This window comes from Myxocyprinus asiaticus, chromosome 36, assembly GCF_019703515.2.
Source record: "Myxocyprinus asiaticus isolate MX2 ecotype Aquarium Trade chromosome 36, UBuf_Myxa_2, whole genome shotgun sequence".
In the NCBI taxonomy this organism is placed as follows: Eukaryota; Metazoa; Chordata; class Actinopteri; order Cypriniformes; family Catostomidae; genus Myxocyprinus; species Myxocyprinus asiaticus.
This window is the reverse complement of record NC_059379.1, coordinates 27,253,314-27,270,517: the sequence shown is the minus strand read 5'-3', so window position 1 is coordinate 27,270,517 and position 17,204 is coordinate 27,253,314. Positions and strand designations below refer to the sequence as shown.

Genomic DNA, 17,204 nt, shown 5'->3' with positions numbered 1-17,204 from the left:
AAGTATCTGCAAAGAGCAACAATAAATGTAAGTCAGCACATTACAGCATAGATTACTGTCACGTCTAGGTGTGTTTTTGTTCATGTTATGTGTTCATGTCTTTTATTTTGAAAGTTTAGTTCCTGTTCCTGTTCATGTCATGAGGTTTCCTGGTCATGTGATGTCCTGTTTCCCCTCCATGTTCATGTGTCTTGTGTTCATTGGTTTATTGTCTTGTTAACTCAGTATCAGTCTTGTCATGTCATTGGTTCATGTTTTAGTATTTAGTTATCTTGTTATTAGTTCAGTCTCATCTTGTCTTCGTCTGTCTGTCATTGCCTGCCCATCGTTACAATTACATTGTGCTTTGCTGGGAAAGATGTGACTGAAAAGAAGCATCATAATGCATAAGAGTTGATCAAAATAAAAGGTATAATTAAGAAAACAGTTCCATAGGAGACACTATATGAGATAACTCATAGAAACAGTTTGGTTAAATAGTGTAATAATAATAATAGTGTAATAATTATTATTATTATACAATATTGAAAATCTTTGGCCATGACTACAAAGTGGAAAAATCCCCAACAATATGAGGCACCTAAGGGGAGCAATCCCCCCCTTCAGAAATGAATTTCAGGCCCTGATATTCGTATGATTTCAGTTGTAATACTGTCCCACGTCATGGCCACGAAGCCAGCGTCCCATGTCATGGCCGCCGAGCCAGGGTCCCACGTCATGGCCGCTGAGCCAGGGTCCCATGTCATGGCCGCTGAGCCAGGGTCCCACGTCATGGTCACCGAGCTTGCACCACCTTCTGCCCTGGATCCTGAGTCTGCTCCATGCCTTGTCACAGCCACGCCTCAGCCTGCTCCATGCCATGTCACAGCCATGCCTCGGCCTACTCCATGCCATGTCACAGCCATGCCTCGGCCTGCTCCATGCCATGTCACAGCCACGCCTGAGTCTGCCCCATGCTATGTCACAGCCACGCCTGAGTCTGCCCCATGCTATGTCACAGCCACGCCTGAGTCTGCCCCATGCCATGTCACAGTCACGCCTGAGTCTGCCCCATGCTATGTCACAGCCACGCCTGAGTCTGCCCCATGCCATGTCACAGCCACTCCTCAATCTACTCCATGCCATGTCACGCCTCAGCCTGCTCCATGCCATGTCACAGCCATGCCTAAGTCTGCCCCATGCCATGTCACAGCCTCGCCTGAGTCTGCCCCATGCCATGTCACAGCCATGCCTGAGTCTGCCCCATGCCATGTCACAGCCACGCCTGAGTCTGCCCCATGCCATGTCACAGCCACGCCTGAGTCTGCCCCATGCCATGTCACAGCCATGCCTGAGTCTGCCCCATGCCATGTCACAGCCATGCCTCAACCTGCTCCAAGTCACAGCCACGCCTGGGTCTGCCCCATACCATGTCACAGCCACACCTCAATCTACTCCATGCCATGTCACGCCTGAGCCTGCTCCATGCCATGTCACAGCCACGCCTCGGCCTGCTCCATGCCATGTCACAACCACGCCTCCGCCTGCTCCATGCCATGTCACAGACACGAGTCGGTCTGCTCCATGCCATGTCACAGCCACGAGTCGGTCTGCCCCATACCATGTCACAGTCACGCCTCAACCTGCTCCATGCCATGTCATGCCTCGGCATTGTGCTTTGCTGGGAAAGATGTGACTGAAAAGAAGCATCATAATGCATAAGAGTTGATCAAAATAAAAGGTATAATTAAGAAAACAGTTCCACAGGAGACACTATATGAGATAACTCATAGAAACAGTTTGGTTAAATAGTGTAATAATAATAATAGTGTAATAATTATTATTATTATACAATATTGAAAATCTTTGGCCATGACTACAAAGTGGAAAAATCCCCAACAATATGAGGCACCTAAGGGGGGCAATCCCCCCCTTCAGAAATGAATTTCAGGCCCTGATATTCGTATGATTTCAGTTGTAATACTGTCCCACGTCATGGCCACCAAGCCAGCGTCCCACATCATGGCCGCCGAGCCAGGGTCCCACGTCATGGCCGCTGAGCCAGGGTCCCATGTCATGGCCTCAACCTGCTCCAAGTCACAGCCGCGGCTGGGTCTGCCCCATGCCATGTCACAGCCACACCTCAATCTACTCCATGCCATGTCACGCCTCAGCCTGCTCCATGCCATGTCACAGCCACGCCTCGGCCTGCTCCATGCCATGTCACAGCCATGCCTCCGCCTGCTCCATGCCATGTCACAGCCACGAGTTGGTCTGCCCCATACCATGTCACAGCCACGCCTCAACCTGCTCCATGCCATGTCATGCCTCGGCCTGTCCATGCCATGTCACAGCCAAGCCTGAGTCTGCCCCATGCCATGTCACAGCCACATATCAATCTACTCCATGCTATGTCAGAGCCATGCCTCAGCCTGCTCCATGCCATGTCACAGCAATGCCTCAGCCTGCTCCATGTCATGTCACAGCAATGCCTCAGCCTGCTCCATGCCATGTCACAGCAACGCTCGAGCCCGTCACAATAATGCCTCAGTCTGCTTCACGCCATGTCACAGCCGAACCTCAGTCTGCTCCATGCCATGTCACAGCCAAGCTTCAGTCTGCTCCATGCCATGTTACAAGCAAGCCTTTGCTCCACGGTCCAGGCCGGCCTCTGTTCCACAGTCCATGTCCGCCTCTGCTCCATGGTCCAGGCCCACCTCTGTTCCATGGTCCAGGCCTGCCTCCACTCTACGAGCCAGTGCTCATGCCTGCCACGGCCAACGAGTCAGCATCCACGCCTACCATGGCCAAATCAATATCCTGCCGTACCATGTTACCACGTCATGCCATGTAGCCACATCAAGTCGCCACAACAACTTGATTCACCATGGTCAAAAATACATAACATCCGAATTGTCCCCTTTTTTTAATTCATAGATAAGTAACGTGAAATTTCAATGACATATTTACCACTGAACTAGAAATGTCTCCATTTTTCATTTCAGAAATCTGGTCAACTTAGTTTAATGTAATCTGTTTTCTGTACAAAAACAGCTTCTGTGCCAGAAATCATTCAAACACCTTGGGCCATTACCGCCACATACATCTAAATTGGGAAAAGTACTGACAGTTTGAAGATGAATTGTGCTTCAGTAACAAACTAGCGCTTTGTTTTTATATCCGAGAGAAATCTTGCTTTGTCACCACTTCATTGTAACATACCCGCCTTAGCTCTTATCCTTCCGCCTGAAGCATGAAGTGAACTGGCAGGTAAAGAGGAAGAGTCAAACCCATTTATATGTCATGTTGTTCAGCCTGAGAGAATGATATTGCTTTGTACTCTGGCACTTTAGACATTATTCATCCTTTTGAATCCATCATCTGTCAACACAGCAGCGGGGGTGAGACAGCAGTCTTTAAATAAAGTACCACTGATCCTAATTAAGAAAATAGCATAAGACCAGCCTCACCTCCCAATATTCAAAACGCAGAACATGAGGTGTCTTGTTTGGAGATTAATGGGAATAAACAGCCCCCCTGTTAAGATATTTGTGGCCCTGCCAATGTTTGTCACTTGCGGGAAACCACATAACAGAGGATGTTTGAAGATCTGGAATTGTTTTCTGCCTTCAGGAGACGATTCGTGATTAAGCTTTCTCCGTGAGCCCAAAGTAGATGTGGAGTGCTTGTCGAGATTTTTCTGGGCTTGTGTCATTCAATTGGGATATTTAATTAAGGAAATAGTTCACCCAAAAATGAAAATTCTGTCAACATTTACTCACACTCATGTTGTTCCAAACCATGTTGTATGGCAAACATATGGGCAAATTTCATGATTGGTGGTAAAATATGAAATGTATCAACAACTCCACCCACACAAACACATACAGTACATACTGTATAAGTACAATGGACTAGGATCAAATATGTACTCGATATTGCCATATGACATTACAGCAGTGTTTCTCAACTGGTGGGTCCCCAAAAGTGCGTCGCAGGTCCATTCGGACTGGGTCGCGGATAGCAGGGAAAGAATATGCATAATATTTTTTTTTTTTTTTTTTTTTTTTTGCCTAATGTGTATTAGGTACTATTTTATTTCATAAATACTATAATTTTTTGTTGTTGTTGTTATTATTATTTGAAAGACTAGCTAAACTGACCTAATCATGGTAATGAGGAGCCATCTATGGTCTTACCTGTGCTTATATGTCATTGCACTGTAAATAAAAGGGCAAGTACATAAAGGGCTTTAAAATCTGGACCTCCAAGACTTATGGACAAATTTTGAACAAAGTTTTCCTCCTGTGTAATATATGTTCTGTTTGAATAATGTTTGATATTAGGAAATAAACTGGATAATACATATAATAGGTTCATATACATAAATATGCTCATCAACTTTTAAAAGCGGCGAGAGAAAACTTCTTGTTGTTGACATCATCAACAAAAATAATGTCAAATGATACATGCCCTTATACTTGAAAACCATGAACAAAACTATGCAAGATAAAAGACAATCCAGTGCAGGATACATTGAATACAGATTATGTTTTCTTTACTAAGGTGGGTCGCCACTTGATGTCCAATGTAACATCTGGGTCCCGAAGCAAAACCAATTTGAGAACCACTGCACTACAGTATATTTCTATATTACTCTACAATCAGTTAATGTACTACAAAAATAATACCAGTGTACCATGAGTAAAATGGCAGATTATCAATTCATAAACACTTACTTTTCGCCCTGTTCCTTACACAGAAGCAAGTTTTTGTTGATTTAAAACATGATAAAGCATTAAACTTACAGGGATAGTCCACCCAAAAATGAATATGTACTCACCCTCATGTCATCTCAGATGTGTATGACTTTCTTTTTTCTGCAGAACACAAGCTAAGATTTTTAGAAGAATATTTCAGATCTGTTGGTCCATCCAAGTGAATGGTGACCAAAATTCTGAAGGTGAAAATGCACAAAAAGTCAGCATTAAAGTAATCCAAAGGGACATGATAGGTGTGGGTGAGAAATTGATTAATATTTTGGTCCTTTTTTACTATAAATCACCACTTTCACTTCCACATCTTCTTCTTTGCAGTCTTTGTGCATATCACCACCTACTGTTTGGAGCTGGTCAAAGGTGGAGATTTGCAGTAAAAAATGACTTAAATATTGATCTGTTTCTCACCCAAACCTATCATATAACTTCAGAAGATATGGATTTGACCACTGGAGTCTTATGGATTACTTTTATGCCTGCTTTATGTCATTTTTGGACCTTCTAAATTCTGGTCACCATTCACTTGCATTGTGAGGATCTGCAGAGCTGAAATATTTTTCTACAAATCTTCATTTGTGTTCAGCAGAAGAAAAAACGTCATACATATTTGGGATGGCATGAGGGTGAGAAAATGATGAGATAATTTTAAATATTTGGATGAACTATACCTTTAAAAACGTATCTGTTTGGGAGAAAATCTAACTCGCTTCTAGCGTTAACATAGTGGACATTTCACCTCAGAAACTATACCAATTTATACACAACATTATTAAATACTGACTACTGTCCTTAATGCCCGTGCATATACACTCAAGTATATTGGGGGAATCCTGGAGTTTGACGAAAGAAGGAAACCCCACTATTGCAGCACAATTCCATTGCAAAAGTGAAAAGTAAAGGAAACAAACACAGCAACAACTCTGGTAAAGCAAAGCAACAGAGAATAAAATAGCGAAGTTGTCCTCAGACATCATGTCTGTTCTTTACGCAAGCATCACAGGGAAATTACGTTGCTGTTGAGAAAGTTGCGTACTGAATACGGGAGTAAAGAGAAAGACTATAACACACTGCATGCAAACGTGTACGCCACTTTCGAGTCTTAAGCAGCTTTCTTGCAATAAATGACTTTCTGATGTTCATGAAAACGAGCTCTGTAAGTTGAACTCAAGAACCGAACCAGTCTGATTCGTGAACAAAATATTCAGACTGGTGTTATAAACCAAATCATCTGATTCAATAAAAATATCAGACTCACAAGAATGAAATAGTTCTTGTGTCAAGGCACATGCCAAGGAAAGCCAGGTCGGATGTCAAGATTTTCAGTGAATAACAACTTAAAGTTTGGTCTGCTTCTCACACAAAGCTATTGTATGGCTTCAGAAGAGTCTGAATATGGAGCATATGGACCACTTTTATGACTATTTTTGGGGCTTCGAAACTCAAAAGCGCCTGTCCCCATTTTTTTGTAATATCTCCTTTTGTGTTGCATGGAAGAAAGTCATAAAGGTTTGAATAAAATGAAGGTGAGTACATTCAGAATTTGTTTTATTTTGGGTGAACTATCTCTCTCTTTAATTAAGTTTTTGATGATTGGAGTTTGGAGTTTTCTGGCTTTACAAAGGTAGCACTCTGGAGAAAAATGTGAGAAAATCTGCCCATTTAAGCCCTTTAATTATATAAAACTAAATCTGGCTTATTATTTGAATAGGAATATCTTTATTTGGGAGGTGAAAAGAATAAGTTGTAGTGACAATCTGCAAGATATTTATTTTTCACATTCAGTTTGTTTCACCCTGTACTTTACATTGGTGCTAAAGGTAGTAGAAATGTGTATGGTTGAGAGCTCAGAGGAGCACAGATAGCAGCTGTGTCCAGTATGATAGGAATGACGCCCTTTGACCTGCTTTATGTTGTATCTGTAAGTGCAGATTTTTTTTATATATATCCACATACAGTGTCACACTTCCTTTCAGGATTTACATTACTTAGATTTTACAACTTACATGAGATGTGTAGTCTTTTGAAACCCATAAGGATGATGTAATTAATTAATGAAAAACATTGGTAAATGTGTTAGCTTCTTTTGATACTAAAAAAAGAAGGGCAGTATGTGCCACATACTGCTGTATATGTCACTTATGTACTGTACGTCCTCTAGTGGTGAGTAACAGCCTAAATATCTATAGACACTGCAACACAATTAGGGTAAATTCAGGTAATTGGGCCACTGTATCTTAATATCAAAAGTGGCCCAATTTACCTGAATTCACTCACTTTTTAGTAAATTATAATTAAACAGTCATTTACATAAATAGATTTTTAAAATTGTAAAAATAAAAATCTAGGATTTTTAAAAAACATGCTGAATTTCACTTTTCATTTGAACTTCACCAGAACATTTTGGTCAGTTAATCTTTTAACCTAGATGTAATTTTTTAAGTTGCAGTGTTTTCAGACCTCGAATAATGCAAAGAAAATAAGTTCATATTCACTTTTAAACAACACAATACTAATGTTTTAACTTATTAAGAGTTCAGAAATCAATATTTGGTGGAATAACCCTGATTTTCAAACACAGCTTTCATGCATCATGGCATGCTCTCCATCAGTCTTTCACATTGCTGTTGGGTGACTTTATGCCACTACTGGCACAAAAATTCAAGCAGCTCGGCTTTGATGGCTTGTGGCCATCCATCTTCCTCTTGATCACATTCCAGAGGTTTTCAATGGGGTTCAGGTCTGGAAATTGGGCTGGCCATGACAGGGTCTTGATCCGGTGGTCCTCCATACACACCTTGATTGACCTGGCTGTGTGGCATGGAGCATTGTCCTGCTGGAAAAACCAATCCTCACAGTTGGGGAACATTGTCAGAGCTGAAGGAAGCAAGTTTTCTTCCAGGATATCCTTGTACGTGGCTTGATTCATGCATCCTTCATGAATCTGCCCGATTCCAGCCTAGCTGAAGCACCCCCAGATCATCACCGATCCTCCACCTGGTTGCTTAATGGTTAGACGGAGACCTGGAGAGGCCTTCAAGCCACAGTGTCACCCACTGTGAAATTCGATGGAGGATCGGTGATGATCTGGGGGTGCTTCAGCAAGGCTGGAATGGGGCAGATTCGTTTTTGTGAAGGACGCATGAATCAAGCCACGTACAAGGATATCCTGGAAGAAAACTTGTTTCCTTCTGCTCCGACAATGTTCCCCAACTGTGAGGATTGGTTTCACCAGCAGGACAATGCTTATAAATACCTATAAAACACATACCTATAAATAGTAAATCCAGAGAAACTGATCATTTTGCAGTGGTCTCTTAATTTTTTCCAGAGCTGTCTATATATACATACATATATATATATATATATATATATTTTACTATCATTATTAAATTATTAATTATTATGTTTAATAATTTAATGTATGCCATGTTCTGTGTCCACTCCTTACACTTAAAATAGATAGGAATTCATCAATTTCACATTTCTTCATCATGGTTTCTGTTATTAAAAAGCTCTAATTTTAATGTCCATGTACTTTATTAAATACTAAATGTATGAAGCCATGTGCTTAAATTATAATTTGAGTAAAATAGACGCTCTATGCATTTTCCACTTAAGGTGCAAACAATTCACACAAACTCTGTAAATTATAAAGGACCCCTGAGATAAGTTATGTGCAGCTGCCTTAAACCAAGTGCCTAGCATCAATGGAAATAGCAGATTAAGAAAGTGAATTTGTTAAAAATCTGTAGTAATACCAAAACAGAATTTGGAAACTGCCCATGAAAAAAAATGTACAAAATACACATAGAACAGAAATAGCATTACTTTTTTTAATAAATGCGACGATACTCCAATTCTAGTAACAGAATTCAAGTTTTTACAGATTTGGAATCACACATTTAATTGAGCAGTAATCTTCCCTATTGAACAACTTCAGAAAGTGACTTAAATAATACAGTACAAAAAATACACTGCTTCATCATGAAACTTAGTCACTGAAGTAACAGTGTCACTGTAGTTTATAGAAGGAAAAAAACAATAATGTAAATATAAAAACAGATCCTGAATGTAGCTTGCTGCTGAGTAAAAAAAAAATATTACATTCACTGGCATTCTGTGTGATACTGTGTGAAGGCACTCTTGGCTTTTTTACAGCATAGCAGGTTCACACCAACCCCGCATCCTTAGCCATTCCAAAAAATATTCCTTTCTGTGCAATAAGGTTTGCCGGTGTATCGAATTCAGCTATCTGTCCCTTGTCCAAAACAAGCACTCTGTGACAAGAGAAAAGCATGCAATTAATTCAATTTGGAGTTGAATTTGTGCATATGCATTGCCTTAATAAAGAAATGTATTTGAAATGTCTGCTCTTTATTCCAATGAATCGGTGTTAACTCATAGACAGTTACATCAAAGAATTATCAAGTCTTTTAATTCACGTATCAAGCATTTCAATTTCAATTTACTATTTACATTTTTAATTTTACATCACAAGCATGCTTTAATAAACAATAATATTTTCTCTAATAATTTATTTTAACAATTTAATAATTCAAATTTGATTTGCATTGACAAATGTGCATGAAGTACCTGGTATAGTCCATGATGGTGTTGAGTCTGTGAGCTATAGTGAAAACTGTGCAGTCTTCAAACTGAGTGCGGATTGTGGACTGGATTAGATCATCTGTCTCCAGGTCAACAGCGGCTGTGGCTTCATCAAGGATGAGGATTCTGGTCTTCCTCAGCAAAGCTCGTGCCAGACATATCAGCTGTCTCTGACCCACACTAAACAGGTACCAGCAGGTGTTATATAATGATATCACCAAAAGGTCCTAACTATAATGTTGCATAGCATATACAGGAACAGAAATGTGAATGCAACGATCTCTTTTTTACTGTTCCCAATCTGTCACTCACTCGACGTTGTGTCGATGTAGTGACACTAGGGGTCACTCCTGGGAGCCCCAAACACCTCTGCTTCTTTGAAAAAAGGCCAATGAGAATTGGCGAGCGGAATTTGCATGCCACACCCCCAGACATACAGGTATAAAAGGAGCTGGTATGCAACCACTTATTCAGATTTTCTCTTCGGAGCAGTTCTATTCAGTGCACTGAATTCAATTCCCTCCAAAGACGCACCTCAAAACTGCTGGATTTACAGCGCATTTCAGCGGCTTCTCCCCCTCTGCACCCGTGGAGTGCAGAGAACGCCCCTGGGTGCTTCGGCAGAGTGAAAATAAGAGAGTATATTCTAAAAGAGTATATTTTCATTCACAAAAAGAGCGGCACACACACGGAACATCTTTTTAAAGATGACTTTCCGTTTGTGTGTTATTCCTGGTTGCGGTCGTTATCTCTCCGCTTCTGACGACCACGATCGCTGTCTTACATGTCTGGGCGAGAACATGACCATGGCAACGTTGCGGTCATGCCTTGCTTTCGTAAGAAAGTGTATGTAGCCGCTATTTCGGCTCATCACGATGCAGTAGATGGTAAGTACTTGGGGAAGCACGACTTGATCATCAGGCTTCTGAGAGGCGCTAGTTGGTTGAATCCCTCCAGACCACGCCTCGTCCCCTCGTGGAACCTCTCTGTAGTCCTTCGGGGTCTACAGGGAGCTCGCTTTGAGCCCTTGGAGTCAGCTGAGCATAAGGCATTCTCTTTGAAGACTGCCCTCCTGACTGCGCTCACTTCCATCAAAAGGGTAGGGGACCTGCAGGCGTTCTCTGTCAGAAAATCATGCCTGGAGTTCAGTCCGGGTTACTCTCACGTGATCCTGAGACCCCGACCGGTTATCTGCCCAAGGTTCCTACGACCCCTTTTAGGGATCAGGTGGTGAACCTGCAAGCTCTGCCCCAGGAGGAGGCAGACCCAGCCTTGGCATTGCTGTGTCCGGTGCGAGCTTTACGCATCTATTTGGATCGCACGCAGAGCCTTAGAAGCTCCGAGCAGCTCTTTGTCTGCTTTGGTGGACAGCGGAAAGGAAGCGCTTTCTCCAAACAGAGGATCGCCCACTGGGTCATTGACGCCATTGCGATGGCATATCAGGCTCAGGACATGCCACCCCCTGTGGGGTTAAGAGCCCACTCTACCAGGAGTGTGGCGGCCTCCTGGGCCCTGGCCAGTGGCGCCTCTTTGTCAGACATCTGCAGAGCAGCGGGCTGGACAACACTCAACACCTTTGCAAGGTTCTACAATCTCCGGGTAGAGCTGGTCTCGTCTCGTGTATTGGCAGGCACGAGCAGGTAAGTTCCGGGACAGCTAGCCGGGTGTACCACTTGCGCATAGCGCCTTTCCCCTCCCTTGAGGTGAAGACGTGCGCTCTTGACTCCCAGTCGTGTTCACAGACGATGATCCCTGGATGACTTTACTCCTTAGCCCTCTGGCAGTTGAGTTTGCAGAGAAACTCTCTGCCAGACCAGTACGTGTGCTAATGAGACCCTGACCCCTGTGGAGGTAGGTGCTCCACATGTGCTGGTTCCCCGAAGGCGACCCCATGTGATATATTCCGCAAAATCGTTTCCCTGTCGGCAAACTGCGTCTTCCTTGGGCAGAGGCTCCTCTGCCCCCGGTCGCCATGCTCTGTAGAAACTCCTCCCCCTTCGGGTAGGACTTACCATGGGACCTCTCCACATGACATACTTCCGACAAGACTCGGTAAGACCATGTGACGTATTCCACTCAAAATACCCCTCCCCCCCTCTTTTTGGATGGGGTGTGGTCTCTGCAGTGTCTTCCCCTTGGGAGGGACACCCCCCAACGCAGACACTTATGGCTCCCAGTCAGTTAACAAATTCCACTCTTTATGGGGAGAAAAGAGAGGGAAAGAAGCCTCGGCTGGGCTAGCCTGTCCCTATAGTTGGGCAGTCGACTTGTTCCTGATGGACCGTTCGACGCTCATAAGAGCGTTGGGGGAGGTTACGTGATGGCCTGGTGTGCTGGCTATGAGGCACACAGCGGTATGCCTGTCACACACCACCAGTTCACGTAACACAGTTCGACTACATCAACACAACGTCGAGTGAGTGACAGATAGGGAACGTCCTGGTTACTTGCGTAACCTCCGTTCCCTGATGGAGGGAATGAGACGTTGTGTCCCTCTTGCCACAACGCTGAACTACCCGCTGAAATGGCCGGGACCTGGTCTCGGCTCCTCAGCACAAAACCTGAATGAGTGGTTGCATACCAGCTCCTTTTATACCCGTATGTCCGGGGGAGTGGCATGCAAATTCCACTCGCCAATTCTCATTGGCCTTTTTTCAAAGAAGCAGATGTGTTTGGGGCTCCCAAGAGTGACCCCTAGTGTCACTACATCGACACAACATCTCGTTCCCTCCATCAGGGAATGGAGGTTACGAAAGTAACCAGGACATTCTATACGCTACTAAATGTACCTTAGGTTTTCCCCTCCTTCTGAGCATTCCAAATTGAGTTTGGCAGCCTGGTTGCTAACATACTTCTTTAAATGAGACAGCTCCAGAGCTTTCCACAGTTCATCATCGCTGTATTTATCAAAGGGATCGAGGTTCATACGCAGAGTTCCAGAGAACAGAACAGGTTCCTAAAAATGCATTTCAATCACACAAACAAGTTAAAATGCTTCTGCTGCATACATAAAAGCACAAGCTAGCAATGCAGTACCAGATATGTTATATCATAATAAAGAATAAAGCAAGCGAAGTGTGCCTGGCCTCCTGGAAAAAAAAATGAGAGCTTAAACCAGTTTAAAGGAATGAAAATTAAATTATCTCCTCATTTACTCACCCTCATGCCATCCCAGATGTGTATGACTTTCTATCTCCTGCAGAACACAAACAAAGATTTTTAGAAAAATATTTCAGCTCTGTAGGTTCTCACAATTCAAGTGAATGGTTACCAGAACTCAGAAGGTCCAACAGTGACATAAAGGAGGCATAAAAGTAATCCATATGACTCCAGTGGTTAAATCCATGTCTTCTGAAGCAATATGATAGGTGTGGGTGAAAAACAGATCAATATTTAAGTCATTTTATACTATAAATCTCCACCTTTGACCGCCTCAATCAGTAGGTGGCTGAATGTGAAAGTGAATGTGTAGATTTACAGTTAAAAAAGGACTTAAATATTGATCTGTTTCTCACCTACACCTATCATATCACTTCAGAAGGCATGGAATTAATCACTGGAGTCTTGTGGATTACTTTTATGCTGCCTTTTGGGCCTTCATAGTTCTGGTCACCATTCACTTGCATTGTGTGGACCAACAGAGCTGAAATATTCTTTGAAAAATCTTTTGTGTTCCACAGAAGAAAAAAAGTCATACACATCTGGGAAGGCATTAAGGGGTGAGTAAATAATTAGATAATTTTCATTTTTGGGTGAACTATCCATTTAAGTGAGTTAGCTGGTCAGCCTGGTCTGGTTTGCTGGTTTTAGAGGGGTTTTGTCAGCTGCTCAGGCGGGGACTATAAATCATCTAAGATCAGCAAATCAGCTTAGGCTGGTTTAACCTGATTTTTACAGTATGGTGAGGACAGTTCTTCATTAAGTAGAAAGCAATCTTTCACAATCACAACATTCATATCATAAACATAAAATCTTCAATGTAATCTTTAAAGGTGCTTTCACACAGCAGCATGTTAGTTTTTATTAAAAGGTGAAATTAGGTTAAGAACAAGTTTTACTGGCGAAAACAATCAACAGGAAAAAACAAAAATGTTATGAATCTGGACACAAGCTGAAAACCAATTTGCCACAACTGTGTTTTCAGTTGAACAAGCTAATTAGCCACTGTTTTGCGAGCCAGAAGTTGCATTGGCTCTCTTCTACTGCCAGGATGAAAATCACAATGAACTGGGAAATTAGCTTTTTCTGCTGACATAGTAAAGGTAACATTAGTGAAACACTAATATGACAATAAACACCATTTTCAAGCTGTGCTTAAATTAAAACAGATGCCATACCACCAACAAAGCCGAGGAAATTACAACACACCGACCTGAGGGATAATGGTGAGTTTGGATCTGAGGTCATGAAGGCCGATCTCGGAGATTTTCACCTCGTCGATTATGATTTCTCCCTCCGCCGCCTCTATCAGGCGGAACAGGCACAGTGTCATAGAGGACTTGCCAGCCCCTGTCCTTCCCACGATGCCAATCTGTAGAGAAAAAAGGTTTTTAATTCTCTGTGATGAGTGTTTTGTTTGCCGCACTCTAATAGTATTGTTGAGCACAGACCAATGCAAGCCATCATAATGGTAAACATTTTGCGATGTTCCTCACCTTCTCTCCTCCTTTGACCTTCAGCGAGAGGTTCCTCAATACCAGGTCCAGTCCCTCTCGATACCTCACACTGTAGTCCATAAACTGTACATTTCCCTCTGGAGGCCAATCTGGGGGTGGCTGTTTGTCCTTCACTATCCATGGAGCCTATGGGCATTAAAGGGATAGTTCACCCAGAAATGAAGTTTTGTCATTATCCACTCTTCCTCATGTTGTTCCAAACAGTAATGCTGTTATTAAAGGAGCATTTTGAGGAATCTTTGTACAGTTCTTTGGATAGTTTATAGTAACCACATCCAGTGCTGGGTAGATTACTTCTGAAATGTAATCTGGTACTGATTATGAATTACACAACTAAAATTGTAATCAGTAACTTCATCTTTTAGATTACACTATTTAATCGAATCTGATTACTTTTGGATTACCTACTGCATGTTTTGGTGTAAATCTAATTTGATGTGTACTATTTATAGTAAACATGAAATCAAATAACAAACTTGCTATTTGTCAGTTATTATTGACATTATAGTAAGCAACTGAATATTTAATATGGTTGCCAGTTGGACTGATTTGGTTTGAGAGGGACTTTGATCTGACCCAGACAGTTTTTGACAACTGATGTGAGATTCAACCTTATATATTGCTGTGAGTTTGTTCTACTGTACCTCAGTTGGTGTCTCTGAGTACTCCTTCACTCTCTCCACTGCTACTATATTGCTCTCAAGGTCAGAGGTCATCCTTACCATCCAGTTTAGGGACATCGTGACCTATTCAGTAAAGTAAAAGAAGGAACAAGTACTGTTATAGAGAACCTGCAGGATACAGATAAAAAAAGAATTGCAAACAGGTCATGAGTCATGACTCAGACTTCCAGACATATTTCCATCTCTAAAATTATTACAGTTCACCTTGTTACTCATTTCATTCTGTACTATTATTAATATCTGAAAAGAAGAGATTACGCACAAATGTTTAAACATTATTTACTTAATCTCAAGTTTACTCACCTTAACAAAACTCATTGGTTCTTGAAGGTCTTGTGACCAAACATGCCATTTTAGATTTGTGGGCTGTTTACGTGAGTTTATTTTGATTTGATTAGAAAATAATGACTTACATTTTGTCTGTTCATCATAAAAAGTGATTGTTTGCTTTCGAAAGACTCAGAATATGATGCACGAGTCACATGGACTACGTTTATCACACTTTTGGGTGCTTTTTAAGCTTTAAAGTGAGTCACTATGCACTGCTGTTGTATGGAAATAAGCAACTGTAATATTCCTTTTTTCACAGAAGAAAGAAAAGTAATTTAGGTTTGCAACGACATGAGGGCGAGTAAACCATGACAGAATTTTCATTTTTGGGTGAACTATTTCTTTAACATTACTCGCTTGTATTTTTATAATACACTTCTAGTGTGAAAAAGGAGTTTTATTTACCTGCAGAGCGTATGACACTGACAGACCAACCAAGCCGGGGCTGAGCTTGTCTTTCCCAATGACAGCAAATAGAGCAGCAAACAGCACAATGCAATTCCCAATGAATTCAACGCGAACCCCCAACCATCTGTATTTTTTCAAACACAACACTTTACAACAGAGTGACCAAATCTCACAAGGGTCATTTGTTCAAAACCTAATTTTTCAATAAACAGCATAACGGAAAGAACATATCCATTAACAAACAAGTTATTGTTCGTATGTTCTGTGTTAAAGAGATAGTTCACCCAAAAGAATATGTTAGGCAGAATGTTAGCCTCAGTCACCATTCACTTTTATTACAGCTTTTCCATGATGACTGAGGATAACATTCTGCCTAATATCTACTCTTCAATTCCAAGGAAGAAAGAAAGTCATACAGGGTTGGTACCACATGAGGGTGACAAAATTATGAAGAAATTTCAATTTTAGGTGAACTGTCCCTTTAAGTGTTCTGCAGAAATGCATGAATCCAAATGTGAGACCAGACCTACCTGTTGGAAACAATACCAGGATAGTAACTCTTTTGGTTCTCATCCACTTTCATATCACTCATGAGTACAAAGGCACTGTTTCGCCTGTAGGCACGGATCACACTAGTGCCTGTGATGGTCTCCGAAAAATGAGAATATATAGGAGACCTACTGACAGATTCCAGTCTCTTAAGCTGTCGAGATGTTGCAACATAAAATCTCTACAGAGGAAATCAGGGGGAGAGAAACAAACATTCTGTTTAACTGCTATTATAACAATAGAGACCAATACAACAGCAGCAGCAACAACAACATAGTATAAACAATATAACAAAACGGGAACATTGAATATCAATACATACACATACATATGTATGTATATATATATATATATATATATATATATATATATATATATATATATATATATATAAAAGTGAGGATTCAGAAAGCACCATTCTTATTAAAGAGCAGCATTTGTGGCATAATGTTAATTACCACTTTCAGTAAGGTACTTACAATGGAAGTGAATGGAGCCAATTTTTGGAGGGGTTGAAAGCTGGATTTAATTCTACATTAATTCTACTGTTAAAACTTGAATATTATTTGAGCTGTGAAGTTGTTTAAAGCATCGTTTTAGGGTCGTTTACGGCATACGGTAAGCAATTTTATCACAATAAAATCATATTAACACGCATATTGTTTACGTCTTGTGGCTATACTTTTGAAACGGTGAGTATTTTAACATTTATGGATTGGCCCTATTCACTTCCATAGTAAGTGCCTCACTGGTTTTTGCTTTTTTTAAAGAAAAGGACAGACAAGACAAATAAAATTTTTATGTTAATCAATATTATGCCACAAATGCTGTCGATTGAGCTTAACTTGTATAGAACCCAGAATTTTCCTTTAAACTGGCAACATGCAAAATGTTTTGCTCTGACATTCTTTGCCTGAACAAGTCTTTTCAATTAAAGCAAAGTTTTGTATTTTGTCATGTCCTTAAAAAAGAACCACATTTCAATCAGGCACAATAATCTAATGCTGTATGTTTGTCTTAACTGGGACTGTTCGGTCAGTTTACTAATAAATAAGCAGACTAAATAATCTTAAAATTAAAAATTAAATGTTAAAGTTATTGGCTGTTTTGTCCTATACATTTTACTGTTAATAAAAAAAATGTGTTTTTAGTTAAGTACTCCATTATACAGCTGATAAAAAAAAATCTAAAAA

General features: G+C 41.1%; 1 protein-coding gene across 7 annotated transcripts in view; it reads right to left on the bottom strand.

The window, feature by feature from the left end:
- Positions 1-8,576: 8,576 nt before the first annotated feature.
- Positions 8,577-17,204, bottom strand: part of LOC127427067 (ATP-binding cassette sub-family C member 3-like) — a 70,219-nt gene continuing 61,591 nt past the window's right edge. For 4 of the 7 annotated variants that reach the window (XM_051674403.1, XM_051674402.1, XM_051674407.1 and 1 more), the window contains 8 exons: positions 15,993-16,192; positions 15,460-15,586; positions 14,686-14,787; positions 14,021-14,167; positions 13,738-13,896; positions 12,155-12,321; positions 9,351-9,545; positions 8,577-9,034 (listed from right to left, as the gene is read on the bottom strand). In XM_051674403.1, the coding sequence (XP_051530363.1) occupies positions 8,926-9,034; positions 9,351-9,545; positions 12,155-12,321; positions 13,738-13,896; positions 14,021-14,167; positions 14,686-14,787; positions 15,460-15,586; positions 15,993-16,192 (1,206 nt within the window). In that variant the 3' untranslated portion in view covers positions 8,577-8,925. Of the gene's footprint in view, positions 9,035-9,350; positions 9,546-12,154; positions 12,322-13,737; positions 13,897-14,020; positions 14,168-14,685; positions 14,788-15,459; positions 15,587-15,992; positions 16,193-17,204 lie in introns of those variants that run through there. The other 3 variants (XM_051674405.1, XR_007894895.1, XR_007894896.1) reach the window with 3 other exon arrangements.